Below are 17,405 nucleotides of genomic sequence, written 5' to 3' on the forward strand. Positions count from 1 at the left end.
GCATGAGGCTATGGTGAGGCATGCTGGCTATATATGAGGTCTGGAAAAGTAAGTTGCCTGGTGTCAGCTTTATTGCTCCTCATTGACCTTTTTAACATTATTGACACCACTGTAGCATAGAGTTATGTTTTTTTTCCAAAACTGGGAATCTATACTTTTCCAGGAGTGTAATTTATATCTGCCCAGGCAATCTGGGCACTTATTATTGATATTTGCATTTTTGTATTTTCTCTAGAGAATTTGTCATGTAGCCTTGCTTTCCTTGTGCTTCTTAATGGTAAGATGTTGATTAATTCAGGAAAGCTGAATCTTTTACAGGTGGGGCAACTGAGGCTCTGAGCGTTGGGAAGAGAGCATGATTGCTCCTTCCTTCACAATGGGTAGAATAGTGGTGAGCTTAAATTTCATATATAAAAGGAACCCTGCAGGTCAGAGAAAAGGATATTGAATTCCTTGTTTCATGCCATAGAAACTGTTGTTAACTATTTTTTTCACTACATCATGTCCTGTTGCCTGCCACTTTATCAGCATTGATTGAGTGTGCCAAGTCCTACTACCCTGTGAGGCTCGTCATGTCTCCTTTGTAAGACTTCAGTTACCTGCTAGCCTGGGAAGTCCAGGGCTGGTGTACTGCTACTGTGTTTGGTGAATGTTTCTTAAGTCCAAAATAGTTTTGAGTTAAATCATAATATTCCCACTCCACTGCCCTTCTCCCAGCACTTCTCTCAGCTTTTATGCATTGCATAAAGATTAGCATTGAAGTCATGAAATATCCTCTATGGTAGTGATTTATACTTAACCTATTACTATGTCTTCTGAGCATCTCCTTCCTCTCAGACAAACCCCAGAGATTCATCCTGCTTTAGCACTAACAGCTTTCCTTGAGTCCATCTGCAGCTGTGTTAACTGTCGACTGCAAAATAAGGTCTCTGATGTGTGGATATTAACAAATCTGATTGATCTTCTAAAATGCTTTTTCTGTATTCCCTTAGGTGCAGTCTGTTGGAGAGAGGATTGTTCTCTATGTTCTGAATCGAATTATCTATCGAACACAAGAAATGGAGGGAAATGAGATCCCTTTTCTCTGCCATGGAAGCAGTCACTATGCTAAGATCATGTGGAAAAAAGGAGAGGCTATTGGGTTCTATTCTGTTAAACCTACAGGTAGGAAATTTGAAGACTGTTGGATTTGGAGGTCTAAAGTTGTGGAGATAAGGAGCTTATTTGAAGAATATTGTATCTAGACTTTACAAGCCTTGCAGGACTATTGAGACGGTGTTTTCCTGCGATTGTAAGAGGTCACATTGCTGTTAACATCTGTAACATAAATGCTTACATGCTTTAGCAATTTAAGAAAGTTCTTAGATTTCTTTATATTCTACAAAACATATTTGAAACTGTAAAAATTTGATATACTCAAAAGCTTTTTTCTTTTTTTTTTTTTTCTGTAAAACAAAAAGTGTGGCGTTTTTTCAGTTATTTACAGTTGGGTTGGACTGTGCTTGTCTTGAATTAGCAAAAAACTGAAGGCTTTTCTTTCTAAGCATTATCGGTATTCCATTCCTGTTTCAATGTGTGCTGTATTCTTCAAATGAGTAGTCTATGTGGAAGAGTACTGTTCTGAAAACACATGGTTAGGAAGAGGTGAGGCTCTTCTAGTATCCCAGAGGATACCCAAGTAACGTAACCTCTCTGCTCAAGTTTTCCTTGCTTGAAAAATAATCATACAATGGCTTGCATTGGGTTGGAAGGAATCTTAAAGACCATTTAGTTCCAACGTCCCTGTCATGGAAGGGACACTTTCTACCAGACCTGTTTTCTCAGGGGATTATCCAACATGGCCTTGAACACTTCCGGGGATGGGGCATTCACAGCTTCTTTGGGCAATCTGTTCCAGTGTCTCACCACCCTCACATTTCTTCCTAATATCCAGTCTAAACTACACTCCTTCAGCTTGCGGAAATTACCCATTGCCCTATCACTACAACCTCCTGTGAAAAGTCCAACTCTCTTGTAGGCCCTGTTCAGGTACTGAAAGGCTGCAGATAGGCCACATTAGAGCCTTTTCTTTTCCAGGCTGAACAACCCCAACTGTCTTAACCTTTCCTCATAGGAAAGGTCCTCCAGCTTTCTAATCATCTTCCTGGCCCAGAGATAAGTGTCACTGGCCTTAAAAATACAAGGCTGCAAAGACTATGTTGTATAGACAGCTGTATGCTTCTTTTTGGCCTTGTTAGAGAAGAGGGAAACTTTTTGGCGTGGTTCACATTGATTCACAGGAAAAGGGCCTGAAAATAGATTGGATAGTTAGTGGACTATTATAATGCCATTGTACGACATCCCTTTTTCACCACTGAGTTCGTAGCTACCCTTGGAATCACAGAATATTCTGACTTGGAAGGGACCCACAAGGTTCACTGAGTCCAGCTCCCAAGTGGTTGGCCCATAGAGGGATCAAACCCACACCCTTGGCATTATTAGCTCCAGGTTTTAACTGGAGAACCTGTGTGTTGTGACAGTCTATTCCATCTTCATTAAATTATGGATAATATGTTGTTTGAGCGAGAATTTCAATGTAAAGTCTTCTAGGTTTTTTTGTGTCTTCATTTAAAATATCAGAATTATTGTTTCAATCTTTAAACAAGAACTGAATTAGTCTTCAGATTTGTGCTAAGTAATAATGTAATCAACATAAAAATGCAATTCAAGAATTTTGTTTTCTCCTATTTCCTCCTCCGTCTTTCAGCTTCATTTTTATTACAGTTCTCCTATGGAGTTGTATAGTGAGATTTCAATGTGAGCCTTTCCTTTCTATCTTGTCTGTTCTTTTCTGGTATACTACAGGCTTTTTCTATTGTATTAATCTATTGGTGTATCTTGTCAACACTCTGAAGCTTGCCCAAAAGAGACAATAAATGACTGATAACAATGATTTATTTTTAATAAAGTTATGAATTATTTTTATAACTTTATACTACTTACCATTAAATAGTTTGGTATTTTTATAATTTATAGAACTTTATTTGAATATGCTAAAATCCATGTTGCAGCATGTCAGTCAACATGCAGTATGTGACCCATACTGATGGATATTTTTTTCCTCTTGATTATTTCAGGAAGTGTTTGTAACTCATTTTTTCATCAGGAGTATAAACTGACAGTGCTAGACTCAATGTTTGTGAGAAAGAAACATCGTGGGAAAGACTCTGGGCTAATCATGTTGGAAGACTTTGTGGATTCCTTTACTGAAAGGCCTCTGGGCCTACGATACCCACTGTCGTCCTTTGTGTATACAGGTGAGCTGTTTAATTTGTTCTTCTTTGTAGTTTCTTCACATGTCCAGGTGAGTCCTGTCATTCAAGCTCAGTGATTGTGGACTCATCCTCAGGCTCTATATTAAGTGTTCTGCACTTTAGAGAGGGCTAAAAATCCTGATTTGTTTAAGATGAAGTAGTTCCTGGTTAGATTTTTAATCTGCTGCGTAAGATTAAATTATTCAAACTCTGTTGGCTTCTGCTACACTGTCATCTTCCCCCTACCAAGCCTGAAGAATGGGCTGAGGTGTTTCTGTATGTGATCTAATGTATATTTTTGTAGCATATTTTCCTTGCTCACACCTAAGACTTATGAGGTCATTTAAATCCGCTTTCTCTGAACTTCTGGTGAAAAAGACATACTAGGCTATTTTTTAACTTGTGTGTCAAAAGGCACAGTTCTTAAATACAAAGAAAACACTTATGGTTCTTTGATTAGCAACGTAAGAGAGCTGTGTCATGTAGGAAATTACATGGATTGTGGAAACTACATTCTTGGGACTGTGCTCAGGCAAGAAGCACATTTCTTTTGCCCTGTTTCTCAAAGCATGTCCTAGTCTTAGGACATTTACTAGAGTTCCTCCTATTTTTATCTGACCTTCTTAACCACTGGAAATTTTCTGATTTTCCAGCTACCACTGTCTGTTGCTGGATCTGATCTGGTTTGTTAGGCTTCAAATAGGAAAATGATTTGAGCAGAATTTGATAACTAATTCTTTTCTATGGTCAAGAAATTATACAGTGGGGATCTTGTGTGCTGAAATTGCATCCGTAGGGAAACAGGTGAAAAGTGTTTTCCTGCGAATTAGTTTTCCTGCCAACTGCTACAGAATAATGACAAAGTGTGCCACTTCACCTCTTATGTTTAATACATGTATGGAGAGAAAAGAGGTGAAAGGAGTACAGAGTGGAAAATATTCTAGAAGTGAACAATGAGTGGATGGTTAACTATGCAATGGTAACATGTTAACATTCCCAGAGAGTGCTTTTCACAAGTGCCTATAATAAAGTGGGGTGACAAAAATAATTTGACTACATCATGTGCTTAAGAACTCTTCCATCCTGAGTTGAGTCTTGTGATTGGCAGGAACAGTGACCAGTGAAGTTGCAAAACTCTTGAGTGGGTACCTAGGGAAGAATAAAAACCCATCCATCTTTCTTTGCAGATAACAATGGAAATATTTAAAAATGAAGAAAGGATAAATTGAGAGGGATCAGTAGGGTAAAGCAATATTATGTTTATTTCAGACTTGACTGTTTTGTTAAGCAGTTCTTTCTGTGTTTGTCTATGTGTATGATGGTAGATTGCAAAATAATTTCAGATAAAATTTAAAAACTGAGCTACAGCTGAATATATAGTATCTATAATATAGTGTTTTTTCTTGTTTACTTAGCTTGTAAGCAGTATCTTGAGAAGTACCCTGCGGATAAAAACCTTTTGTGGCAAGTGGAGGGAGCAGGAGATTGGTTCCAAAGACAGTCTATTATTTCTATAGTGCAAAAGGAAAATCTCAAAATTGCAGGTATGGATGCTTTGTTTTGTTGTTCTCAACTTTGTAAAAGTTGAACAAACACTCTACAAGTGCAAGAGTGACTTCTGTGAACACTGTCTATGGAAACTAGCAGAAAGATTTTTATTTGTCCTGAGACCTGTGAGATTATGTCCTTGACACAAGGTAAACATTACTTAGCAACAACTAAAACTGTTTTATCAACGTTATTCTTATACTAAATTTAAAACACAGCACTGTACCAGCTACTAAGAAGAAAATTAACTCCATCCCACCTAAAAGCAGGATAACATGCACTCATTTTTTATATCATTTACATCATACCCAGGTTCCATGCTGTCCAATACACCATCACCTTTCCTGTCTTTTGATATATAAATACACAACACACACCTCTGTCATTCCCTTAGTCTATGGGCCATCCCTATAAAATGTCCATTGAGTTAATTTGGGTAAAGTCCATGACTTTGGGGTCCACCTGTCATAACAGTCTTTCAGGGCAGAAAAGATGGTATGTGTCATGTTGGATTGTTGGGTGCTGAAGCTAGTTCTGATTCCATCACCACTACTTGTCTGCTTTTACCATAGTTCATTCTTCATTGATCTGGCTGATTTTCACTGTAATGCCCTTGATATGACAACTGAAAGGCAATCAGTTTCAGATCCCCAAATTCAGAGCGGTGAAGACAGATGCTGTGAGGTGCCCAGTGCAGTGATGGCCATATAATCAACATCATAGAATTTATTGGCTGTTCTCACCCAAAATCAAATTCCCTCGAGGTATGCAGTGGACTCTACCCATCCAAGTGCACCCACATCCTTGTGTAATTCCACAAATGTGTTTGCCTTTGCCTGAGGCAGGAATAGCCCAAATTATTTATGTGCACTACAGGAACTTTATCCGTTTCTACAGTGTGTAAAATTTTGATCAAGCAGGGCCAGGCTGACTGGCAGATCCCCTACCGTTGACTTACCAGGTTGCATTTGTGTGTTCTGATGTTCGAAGGTTCAAACTGCTATCCATTGCTCCTGGATAAACGGATAACAATTCATTGTATCGTTTTGTTTTTCTGAAAGCTGGTGCATGGTAGGGAGTGTGATATTCCCACTCACTGGACTTTGGCCCAGTTGTCTGTGGGGTTGTTTAGGAAATTAATCCTCCTGTCTGATTCTGTTCTTTCTGGGGGACTCTGTTAATAGAAGGCTTCTTCTTAAGACCCCGTGTTCCAGGTGGTAGCATGGGGCAGAGTGGTTGCTTCCACCATTATAAGCACTTACTCTAACTGGTTTGGGGAAGTGTGATATAGATAATTTGCCCAGTGTCTCCATGTTTATATTTCAGCCATCATTCTCTGTACTAGAGAGGTTTTAATCACTTGGTGTGCTTAATTGCAGTGCATATTTCACATTTATGGGTAACCTCTGCAGTAGTGTCCACAGTCAAGTCTACCCCTGGATCATGTGCCCATCTTCCTTGGTTACCTGAGGTGTCATGGACCCACCAAGATGGAAATAATTCACCCTTATGTTGCCAGTCCTGATCCACCTGAGCCACTTCAGTCTTAGCAGCCTGATGCATCTGCTGGTTGTTCTGATGTTCTTCAGTGGCCTGATTCTTGGGTATCTGAGCCTCTGCTTTCACAGCCACGCTACCACCTGCCTAGACAGCATTATCTTGCCACAGTGTGGCGGCTCAAATGGGTTTACCTCTTTGATGCTGGTTGCTGCCAGTTGCTGCAACCACCTCCACAGGGCATTTGACACTATCCATGAGGCAGTATAGAGCTAAAGCGTTGGCCATTTTTCTCATTCAGAAATTACTCAAGTCAGCTGGATGGCCTTCACCTCTGCAAACTCTCTGTATTTACCTTCTCCTTCAGCAGTTTCTGTGACTTGTAGCAGACTCCATCACTAATCCTTCCCTACAAATGTGGGGGAATCTATCAGTAAACAAGGCATATTGCTTCTCATTTCCTGGAAATTTAATATACAGTGGGGCCTCTTCAGTATGTGTCACCCTCTCCCCTGGTGACATTCTGAAATCTTTTCTGGACAATCCATGACCACTTTCAAGATTTTTGGATAACTGCAGTTTCCTGTTTGGGCTTACTGTTTGATCATTGATTGACCCACTCCATGCAGCATCAATTGCATGATGTGTATAGAGGAGACCCTTCCTTTAAACATTTCACCCAGCATGGGCAACCAAGGTGCCAGGAGGAGCTGTGCCTAAGTACCAGTCCCTTCTGAAGCAGCTTGAACCCCTTTATATTCTGCCAGTGTCTCTTCAGTTAAAATATAGTGGGCTTCTGATCTTCTGTATCCCCAACTCCAAAAACTTGTGTCAATCTCAAGTCTCTCCTGAAGCTTTCTCCTGGAAGCTCCAGGCAGGACCATTCTCCCCAGCTGTAGATTAGAGCACATTTCTTACACCTTGCCCTGGTGCAGCTGGCCCAAGGGCTACAGCATGAACTGTTTTCTGTTTGATTGGTTCAAGGGCTTGTCAGTGCCCAGGGCCCCATTTAAAATAGTTCTTCTGGATCACTTGATAGAGAGGGCTGATAATCAGACTGTCATTTAGAATGTGTGTTCTCCAAAAATGCAGAATGCCTAAGAAAGCTTGCATTTCCTTTTTACTAGTTGGTGGATACATTTATGTTATTTTGTTAATCACATCTCTTGGGATCTGATGATGTCCATCTTGCTGTTTTGTTCCTAAAAACTGGGTTACCTGTGCAGGTTCCTTGACCTTACTTTGTTTTATGGCAAAACCATCTTTCTCTCTCTCCACGGTGGTCCACTTGCCGTGGTGACATGGAATGTCTTCTGTGAAGAGATAGCTTTCCTTCACGCTTGACAGGCACCTAAGTGCCATGCCTGTTTGTCCCACCTCAGTGAGGTGGGGAGGAGAATCTGCAAAAAATGTAAAACATCTGGGTTGAGACAAGAACAGTTCAGTAACTGAAATAAAACTAAATATATGCACGATATAATAATAATTGTAATGAAAAGGGAGACAACCAGAAAATTAAAAGCCAAGAAAGAGAATTGGTGCATATTCCAATTGCAGTGATTAGACCCTCCCAATTTATGTACTGGACATGACATTCTGTGGTATGAAATATCACTTTGTCTGGTTCAGGTCATGTGTCCTGGCTGTGCCCTCTCCCCAGCTTCTTGTGCACCTGCTCACTGGGAAAGTAGGAGAAACTGAAAAGTTCTAGACTTAGGATAACCACAGTTTAGCAGCAATCAAAGCATCAGTGTGTTATCAATATTATTCTCATGCTAAATTCAAAACACAGCATTGTGGTAGCTGCTATGAAGACACTATACTATTCTGTTTCCTCTTTTAAATCTTTACAGCTGAGGCCTCAAAGAAGGAAAGTAACAGTTTGCAAACAGAGGATAAGCTTAGTCAGTCTGCAGTATCTGAAGCAAGTGGACAGAGGACTGAGAGGACTGAGCTAGAATCACAGCTAAATGTAGGTACACAGTCTGTTACCTCTTTTTTTTTTTTTATTGCAATGTTACTGAGAAACAAATTGTGAGAAATTCCTTGTCCATCTCATTATAATTCAATTGGCTCAAGTCCATGCTATATATATAAAAGACAAACACTTTTATTACTTTTTGTGTGGATGTAATGTTTCCCATTGATGTAACATCAGTGACTAAACTGGGATTAAAAATACCTTTTTTGTGTGTGTGTGGGCAGGTGGGGTTTCCCGATGAATGTAGAAAGTCTGTGCTTGCAGCTGTCAGGGTCTGTAATTTGAGCTGTTTACTAGCAGATTACATAAAGGAGATTATTTCAACTATCTCTGAGATTAAACTGTCTGGAAAGGCTGTGCATAGAGGTGCACATTCACATCATAGTTCAATACAATGGAAAATGTTAGGTTTGCATTCAGAGTTATACTTTATTGATACAAAAGGACTGCAGCTTTCTTTGTATGTACTTGATACATCAGTCAGATTTCAGGTACACATGGATATGTAGTCATGAGTATATTTGTGTGTTTGAATGTTATGAAGCTACTCATCTCATATGTGTTCTGAGGCCACACAGAATGTGAATGACAATCTGTAGCTCCAAGTACCATGGGCATGGATGTGTTTCAGGACTATCTATAGTATCAACATGATCATGCTTTCATAGAAGTCAGTGCTTTAATTTAAAACGGGAAATAATAGCTAAATTAATACTCTCAGATACTAAGATCTAAATTTAGATTTGGAATGTAAGTCAAATGTCCCTTTTCCTAGTTGAGAAAAGTAATATTTCCCAAAGCAAAACTGACAGAAAAGTAGTGATCAATCTCTCAATGATCAAAATCTGCCTGTCATTTGTAACAGTTTCTGAAGCCTTATCTCTGAGTTCTAGAGTCAGATTCTAATAATAATCATATCAGCAAAATGATCTAAAAAAATGCATGATTTGGTTATAGAGTTATATGGATATACTTGGAGAAAATAACAGAGTGATAGTAGTCCCTTTGATTTTTATCGCTGTGAGATAAGAACTCAGCCCTTGTCTCTTGGCTCCAAATCCTCATAGCTTGGGAGAATTGCTGGCAGCTCTGTAATTGGCATCTGCAGTGTCTATAAGCAGTTCTGCAATGGTTTGAAAACTGATGGACCATCAAAGAAAACAAAATACCCACCTTCCCCCAAACCATGAAAAAACATACCCCAACTTTCATCTTTCACTCAGTGTGTTTTGATGCTAGAATAATTTGTTATTAGTTTACAAATTCTTACTCACTTGAAACTGTTTCAAATAGCAGAATATAGACTTGTTCACTTTTTGCTAGCCGCCTTACGTGGTACTGGAAGTGAGGCTGGAAAAGTGAACCAGCATCCTGATTATTGCCAGTTCCATATTATTTCCAACAGCTAAGAAACAACAGTATGCATAACTTCATTTTAATGTGAACAGCTTGTACCCATTTCACTAGGTGCTGAATCCTCAGCTAACTTGCAGAAAAAAAATCCAAGTATTGGGACGGTGTGGAAGAATAAGAGGCTAAAGAGCTCTAGTTAGAGGGAACTCTGACCTAAGCATACTCTTGGGCTGACTACACATGTAACCTGCATTACTGCTGATTTCTGTTTTATCTTGTCATATCTCTCTTTTGTTGTTGTTGGTTTTTTTCTTTTTTTTAAGATAGGTTGCCATATTCTGTTTCATGTCATGACAAAAATAAAACTATAGAATAGAATACTAGTATAAAAATAAAACTTTGTAGTTAAATTTTGCCAGCTACTTTATTGTAGTCCCTTGGGTTTATGAAGAAAGGTGGAACAAACAGGAAAAGACTTCTAGCATTTAATTATATGTACATTTGTTATAAACAGAATTGTTAAAGAAAAAAACTTGGTAGTATTGTTTATAGTGACAGGTCACTTTCAAGTCTTATCTTCTATGTTGAGAACAGAAGTAAAACACAGAAAAATTGGTCATACATGACATAAAGATAATTCTAAAAAAATTAAGATTTGTTGAGATATAAGACACTTAGATATAAATTAAGAATTATTGTAGCTGCTGTTCCATGGGATCATTACAATGAAATAGTGATCTAGAAAGATGTAAGCATAGGTGAGAAGATGAAGGTATTTTAGTCAATTCAGAAAATTTTAGAATAACATTAGCTTTGTTTTCACTTTACAGACTAACTCGCAAAAAGATAAAGAATCAACAGCTGTCCACGCAAGCACATCTGAAGGTAAAAAAAATAACCTTCATTATCAATATTGTGTTTAATGTATATCAGTAGTTTTGCAGCCTCTTACAGCTTTCCATCTTCCTCTAATGATCTGTAAAGTGTATAAAAACACTTTCCTCTATGTGTATAAAAATGCTTTTTTTATGAGTTGAGCCTCCGCACCCCTAAGGTGCTCATAAACCTCATAAACCTTCTAGAGGAAATCAGATAAAATTGTTATGCATCCTGATAAAGATATTATTCAGATAAAGTACCACAATGAAATGCTGTTTTAGTTGGACTCAGTTTCTTTAATGAACTATTGGGTGTGGAGAAATTACATGCAGATGTTAAATTGAATTTGTTCAGTTGAATTTATTCTGGGTTTTTTTGGTGTTTTTCTTGTAAGAGCCTAACGTAAGTCATGTTCCCATCTGGACTCGAAGTGGTCAATTAAAACGTCAGAGTATAAATAAAACTAGACAACAACCTGGACCTGAAACTTCCAAAGGAGATGATGAAAATGCTCTTCCTGCATCCAAAAACAGGTATCAGAAGGCTGGATTGTACTTGTTTCTTATTTTGTTGCTTAGGCAGTCACAAATTGCATCAGTCTCAGAGTGTGCTACTGGTATTTCTTCTGCTTACTTCCTAGACTGATTCCTATTCCTTCTTCTTACTTTCTACTTGCTTGATTTTAAAATTACTAAAAGTAAAGTCTGATGTAAGAAAGAAAAGTGAAGTATCATCTGAAAGAGTGACAGCACCAAAGTGCACTCTAAAAGCTCAGCAGATACTAGAAGTAACAGTAAGAGAACAGTGAGGGCTGTTCTGTTACAGCTGAGTCTGTGCAATGGTAAAAATATCTGTATTCATGCAGCATAGTTTCTTGTGATCCCGTAACTGGACTTGTATCCACAGTGTCATGTGTGGTCTTTGAAGAGGTGTCCCTTCCTCACTTCTTGTTATGTTGAAGTCTTCGGCTACACACAGCCTTATTTTTGTGTTTAAACTGCTCTGTGGGACTATGATATTGCTGTGCTGCATTGTCAGTGGGCTGCCCTAAGCTGGTTCAAACAGGCTAAATGGTGCAATTTAATGCTGCCACAGCTTGAGTAATGCTTTGGACTGTTACCACTAATATTTGGTTAGTGGTATGTGAGAGGACTAGCTTTATATTCAGTATAGTTAATAATTTTGGGCCTTGCAAAATTAAGCCAGTGAGGTGCTGCTGCTCCTTTGAACAAGATGTGCAGTATAGTGGTTTTGAGTAGAGCTAAGGGATATCCTAAAGGCAACAGAACAGGATTTCAGCTTGGTTCTTTCCTTCCATGCACATCAGCAAGTGAAACAGGGTCTTCTATTGGGGACTTTCCTGTGGAGTGTCCTCATCACAAAACTAGCACATGGGGATAAAACCCTCCAATACTGCCTTTACTATGAGATCACAAAGTAGACTCTTGTGACTCTGTTGCGTATACTTTTTTCTTTGCTTGTGTATGGTAGTTTGTTCATCTAAACTTTATCATCTCAAAAGTGAGAACTGAATATTTGAACTACCCGTCAGGTGCAACAGCACTACATCTTTAGCTCTTTTCAATCAGCTAGAGATTACATTAGCAACATCTTCGGCCATGATGTGTTTAATGCCTTGAATTATTTTCCAGTTATGGTCTTTGCAATACATTGATTGTATATTCAATGATTACACATACATAGTTTCTTTTGTGAATTGTATGCTTTTATAATTCCATAATTTTAAACCATTTCTATGGCGTGTATAGGAGGGGTAGAAGAAGGTTTCCTTACCCCTTTGTGGCTTTCAAATATGTAAAGTATTGCTACTTTTTTAATTTAAAATAACAAACTTGGAGAAATTTCTGACTTCTTCCCCATAAAATGGAAGTGAGATAGATATCATCATTTTATAATTGCCAAAGCAATTTTCCTTTTGATTTTTTTTTTCCTAATAAGGAGTTAGCCATTTTTAGATGCCTCTAGTTTTCTTGATTCTCGTTTTCTATGGCAAGCATGCGATACTGCACTTTATAAATGGTTATAGTGTGTTGACGCTGGCTGGATGCCAGGTATGCACTAAAGCCACTCTCTCACTCCGCTCTGCAACTGGACAGGGATCACTTACTGATCACCATCACATGCAAAACAGACTCAAAGTGGGGACATTAATTAAATTTGTTACTAGCAGGTTCAGAGCAGGAGAGTGAGAAGTAAAATAATCTTGAAAACACCCTCCTCTCACCCCTCCTTCCTTCAAGTTCTGCCTCCTCCCCCAGAGGCATAGGAGATGGGGAATGGGTGTTATAGTCAGGTCATCACAGGTTGTTTCTACCACTGCTCAAGGAGAAGAGTCCTTTGCCTGCTCCCATGGGGTCCTTCCCACAGGAGACAGTCCTTCACAAACTTCCCCAGTGTGAGTCCATCCCACAGGCAGAAGTTCTTCACAAACTGCTGCAATGTGGGTCACTTCTCTGTGGAGTGCAGTTCTTCAGGCACAGACTGCTCCATCATGGATCCCCCACAGGTCCACAATCCCTACCAGGAAAACCTGCTCCAGTGTGGGCTCCTTTTTCTGTGGGTCAGCAGGTCCCTGCCAGGACCCTATTCCAACCTGGGTCACAGCATCCTTTGGGCATCCACCTGCTCCAGCATGGGCTTTTCCCCAGGCTGCAGATGGCTCTGTGCATCCCCATGGTCCTTCATGGACTGCAAGAGCACAGCTGGTTCACCATGGTCTTTACCATGGGCTGCAGGAGAAGTTCAGCTCTGGCACCTGTAGCACTACTCCCCTTCCTTCTCCACAGACCTTGGTATCTGCATTGTTGTTCACATGTTCTCACTCTGCTCTTATCTGGCTGCAATTTTCATCTATACAATAACTTTTTTCCCCCTTCTTAAATATCTTATCACAGAGATGTTACTGTCATTCCTGGTTGGCTCGGCCTTGGTTAGCGGTGGGTCTGTCCTGAAGCTGCCTGGCATTGGCTCTACTGGACATGGAGGAAGCTTCTGGCAGCTTATCACAGAAGCCACCCCTGTAGATCCCCTGCTCCCAAAACCTGGCCACAAAAACCCAATATACTGGTTGTGAAAGAATTTCCCTGCTGAGATAACTAAAATTGTGTTGATCTAAAAGATTAAAAGATGTATCTTAATACTTGCTGCAGGCTGGAACTTCTTGTCCACACATCTGAAAGTTCTGAAGACTTGGCAGAAGTACCTAAGGTGGATACTGTTGAGAAGAATGAGGAAGTAATTGTTGAAAACGAGGGCCAGTCTATGTTAGAAGCGGAGCTACATGTATCACCTCCTGAGAAACAGAATGAGAAGGAGGTGAGCTGGATGTGATAGCAGTAGCAGTTTGGAATACAACTACAATTTCTGTTAAATATGGTCCTTGCTGCCTTGATCCATGTGACTATCAACTCTGTTTTTTCACAGCAATGCTTCATTAAGAAATATATCTGAGAAACTTATGCTAGTATAGAATTAGTTTCAGGGAATATTCCACTGTATGTATTTTGAACAACTGAGTTCATAGAATCTTCAATAAGGTGAATTTCTAACTTGTCTAGCAACATAATTTTCTTCATTGATTTCTCCTAATCAGAAAATCCAAAGAACTGGAGTAAGGTCAAGATCTGATCTAGTATCACTAATTAAAAAAAAAAAGTCTATGTGAAGAAGTCAATAGCTGGTATGCTTCAGTGACTTGACTTGGCTCTTTCTACTCATCCCCTTAAAACTTGCCTGTTGGATTTAAACATCAAGTTTAAATCCAACTGGTATCCTCAATTTGTTAATAGCTTGAATTTAAATTTCTGAGTACCCTTTGTGCCTAGCAATGTCTCCAAGGTTTTATGTTCCTACTGATGGATGAGAAAGTCAATCTTACATTATGTTGGGTTCAAGGGATGACTTCAGCATGCATGCATGTGAGATGCATAAAAACTGATTGGCTTGGCACCTAACTGTGTAAGCTATGCAGAAACTTAGTGCAGGTGACAACACCAAGCTACTACTCTGGTCAAGTTAGCTACAATGCATTAAGTTCAGCCTTCTTAGTACACATTTCTAGGTACCTGAGCTATCTGCTTCTCACATTAAGCTGCAAATTTAGGTCACAAGGTACACCCACTAGTGCTGGGGAACAATAGGTGGACATAATCTCAAGTTAAAAATGTGATTTATTTTTTTTAGGAATCTCCATCAGAACCTCTTAATGGTGAGGTAGCAGAGGAAACTGGTAAGACCTCAATTATGGCTGAAGAGGAAACAGCAAATGAAGTTCCAAGTGGCGAGTCAAAATTGCAGTCTGAGAGTCAAGGAAAAGACCCCTTAATGCTATTTGTTCCATTAATCCTTGAGTCTCCAGCAAAATCTTCAGAAGACACTGTATCAGAAAAGGTGAGATAAATGAAACAAAATGTGAAGCCTTTTTAATGTATGTATCTTGCAGGTTTGGGTTTTTTTCTTTTGTTAAGTAACAGCTAGAAAGTAGCCCCTAACATGATGCGAAATTATTGGGAGAACCAATTATTAAGCCAGATAATGTAAATCTGCAATGACAATATACTAACATTTCTGTTTCAATATGCAGAATGGGGACATATAACCAAAAAGATAGATAACCAAAATGAAAGATATGTTTGCTACAGTTTGCATTGGCAGTAATGAAACTGCTGTTTCTCACTAAAATATTGGTTTGGTATGAGTGAAAAGCCACATCCTTATTTTATGTAGCAATTCTTGCCTGATTAGGTGTACAAGTAATTAATTACTGCTAAAATGCCTTTCTAGAAAACAGGTTTTACTGGGTTTTGTTTATAGTGCAAAAGCAGATTGTTATATAGCAAAAATAACTATTTATCGTAAATAGTTTTCCCATTGGAATTAATTTCAGAATACTTTTACTGTACCTGCATACTCCTTTGAATAATTTGAAAATTGGAGAGTAACTCTGGTTTCCAAATGCAGGTCACAAAATAGTCTTGTGCAAAAAGGACTGATTTACCAAATGTACGTGTAGTATTAAAAAATGCTGAATGTCAAAGTATCCTCTGAGGTTGCTAGCTAAGTGCAATTGTTGTTCAGCCTCTTGTATCTTCAATTAATTGTCCCTTTGGTTGTTTTGGCACCCTGTCCCTCCACCTACAGGTTTTAAATGAAAATGATTCAGAACTGCTGACTGAAGAAGTTACATCAGTAGAGAAGGAGGGCGTTGGAGAACAGCAAGAATCTGAAAAGACCACCACTGAAAATGCATCTGCTTCAGCATCCAAGGAAGAGCTCTCTGACAATGGCCTGCCTAACTCTGCGGCAACTGAAGCAACTGAAGAACCTCTTTCTGAAAACTTACCTGCCTCATTAGAAGCTCAAAATGAGGACACAGGGCACAACTCACAGGAGGCCCCTGTTGCCTTGAGTCAGAGCTCTTTGATAGTGGTTGAACTTGAGGGTGTTTCTTTTCAGCAGCCTTCTGGACAGGAAGGACAAAAGAACCAGTTGGAAGAGCCCTCAGAAGAGTCTGCAGAGCAGATGGATCACTACACGCAGACAGCGGCAGAGCGGGCTGCTGACAGCAGCTCTGAGGAGGCAGAAATTGAGGTACCTGTAGTAGATCGGAGAAACTTGCGAAGAAAGGCCAAAGGCTATAAAGGTCCACCCAAGAAAAAAGGAAAGCCAGCTTAAAAATGAAATATTGATTGTTAATTCATCTATTTATAAGAAAGCTATTTTGTGTAAAACATTAGGGTGTAACTAAACCATATCAGGCACAGGACATGGCGTGTTTAAAATTCTGGGTTGGACTTCCTTTTGGGTTCATCACCTTTTTTCAAGGTTTAATTTTTAACCATTAGACATTGAACTTCTTTTATAGTATGAAAGTAAATAGCCACTGTCCTCCCTTCATAAAGGATATATGCTGAAGAAATACAGTTAAGGGAACAGTTTGTGTATTTAAAGTGGCAGTCATAGAAGAAAAATGTAGTGTGAAATCCTGGCTCTATCAAGGCCCTTAAATTCCCATAGATGGCCATGATACCACATATCACTCCAGATATTTTTTTTTTTAAATAACTTTGTGTTCTCTACTGTGAAAAGAAGCAGAGCAAGAAAAATCCTTCCTTGCTCCTTGTTCTCTTTCCAAAGTTCTTCTCATATGAGATTAAAAGAATGTAAAGTCTGTCATTCTAGGTCTCAAAAAATACAAGGTGTAGCTCAGTAGGTCAACGCAACATAAGCATTTATCTTTCATGAGAATCACTTGAAACAGCTGAGTCAGTAGAAACACAGTGCAGTATTGGCCACAGCTGATTCTGGTAATGGATTTCTTGTGCAAAGATTGAGATGCCTAAGTGGTAAACTATTTGTGGCTTCCTAAGCAAGCATTTTGATAATCATAAGTTTTTTCAGAGTGTATGGAGTGTAGACTACATATGGAATTGTTTGAACTGCCTTCCTAACTACTTGCATGTGTTGAGTGAATAGTTGATTACTTGTTGCATTACAGGAAAAGGATATGACAGCTTTTGATCTTGTTTTGGTCGAATGGAAGTGGTTCTTCGTTTTTTCCAAATACTTTGCTAGTGCTGTGGGGTAACTATTAAAATGTTGTGTCTGCCAGATGTGTGACTCCTGAGAGCACTGACATTTCAGATGGTTATGACATTCATTAGTGTGATTATTAGTGGATGTTTCAGCAAATGCTTGTTTGCCAAACTTCCATGCCTTTAGGAATTAGCAGGTGATAGCTTGCAAGTATTTCTGATTCCCACTTTCTTTTTCCAACTTGAGTGCAATTCCTAGGATGATAGCTTACCAGTTCACAACTGTTCTTAAAAGCAGCA

The 17,405-nt window shown here is 39.1% G+C and overlaps 1 protein-coding gene across 2 annotated transcripts in view; it reads left to right on the plus strand.

Moving 5' to 3' along the window:
• Nucleotides 1-17,183, plus strand: part of FAM169A (family with sequence similarity 169 member A) — a 34,819-nt gene extending 17,636 nt beyond the window's left edge. Inside the window, exons 5-13 of one of the 2 annotated variants that reach the window (XM_027883197.1) lie at nt 993-1,164; nt 3,117-3,296; nt 4,709-4,837; nt 8,192-8,310; nt 10,503-10,557; nt 10,946-11,084; nt 13,722-13,887; nt 14,755-14,961; nt 15,712-17,183. In XM_027883197.1, the coding sequence (XP_027738998.1) occupies nt 993-1,164; nt 3,117-3,296; nt 4,709-4,837; nt 8,192-8,310; nt 10,503-10,557; nt 10,946-11,084; nt 13,722-13,887; nt 14,755-14,961; nt 15,712-16,245 (1,701 nt within the window). In that variant the 3' untranslated portion in view covers nt 16,246-17,183. The remainder of the gene's footprint in view (nt 1-992; nt 1,165-3,116; nt 3,297-4,708; nt 4,838-8,191; nt 8,311-10,502; nt 10,558-10,945; nt 11,085-13,721; nt 13,888-14,754; nt 14,962-15,711) is intronic. The other variant, XM_027883205.1, reaches the window with a different exon arrangement.
• The last annotated feature ends 222 nt before the right edge of the window (nt 17,184-17,405 follow it).

The sequence above is a fragment of the Empidonax traillii genome, unplaced genomic scaffold, assembly GCF_003031625.1.
Source record: "Empidonax traillii isolate 1590-97213 ecotype Southwest subspecies unplaced genomic scaffold, ASM303162v1 scaffold8:size5222938, whole genome shotgun sequence".
NCBI lineage: Eukaryota > Metazoa > Chordata > Aves > Passeriformes > Tyrannidae > Empidonax > Empidonax traillii.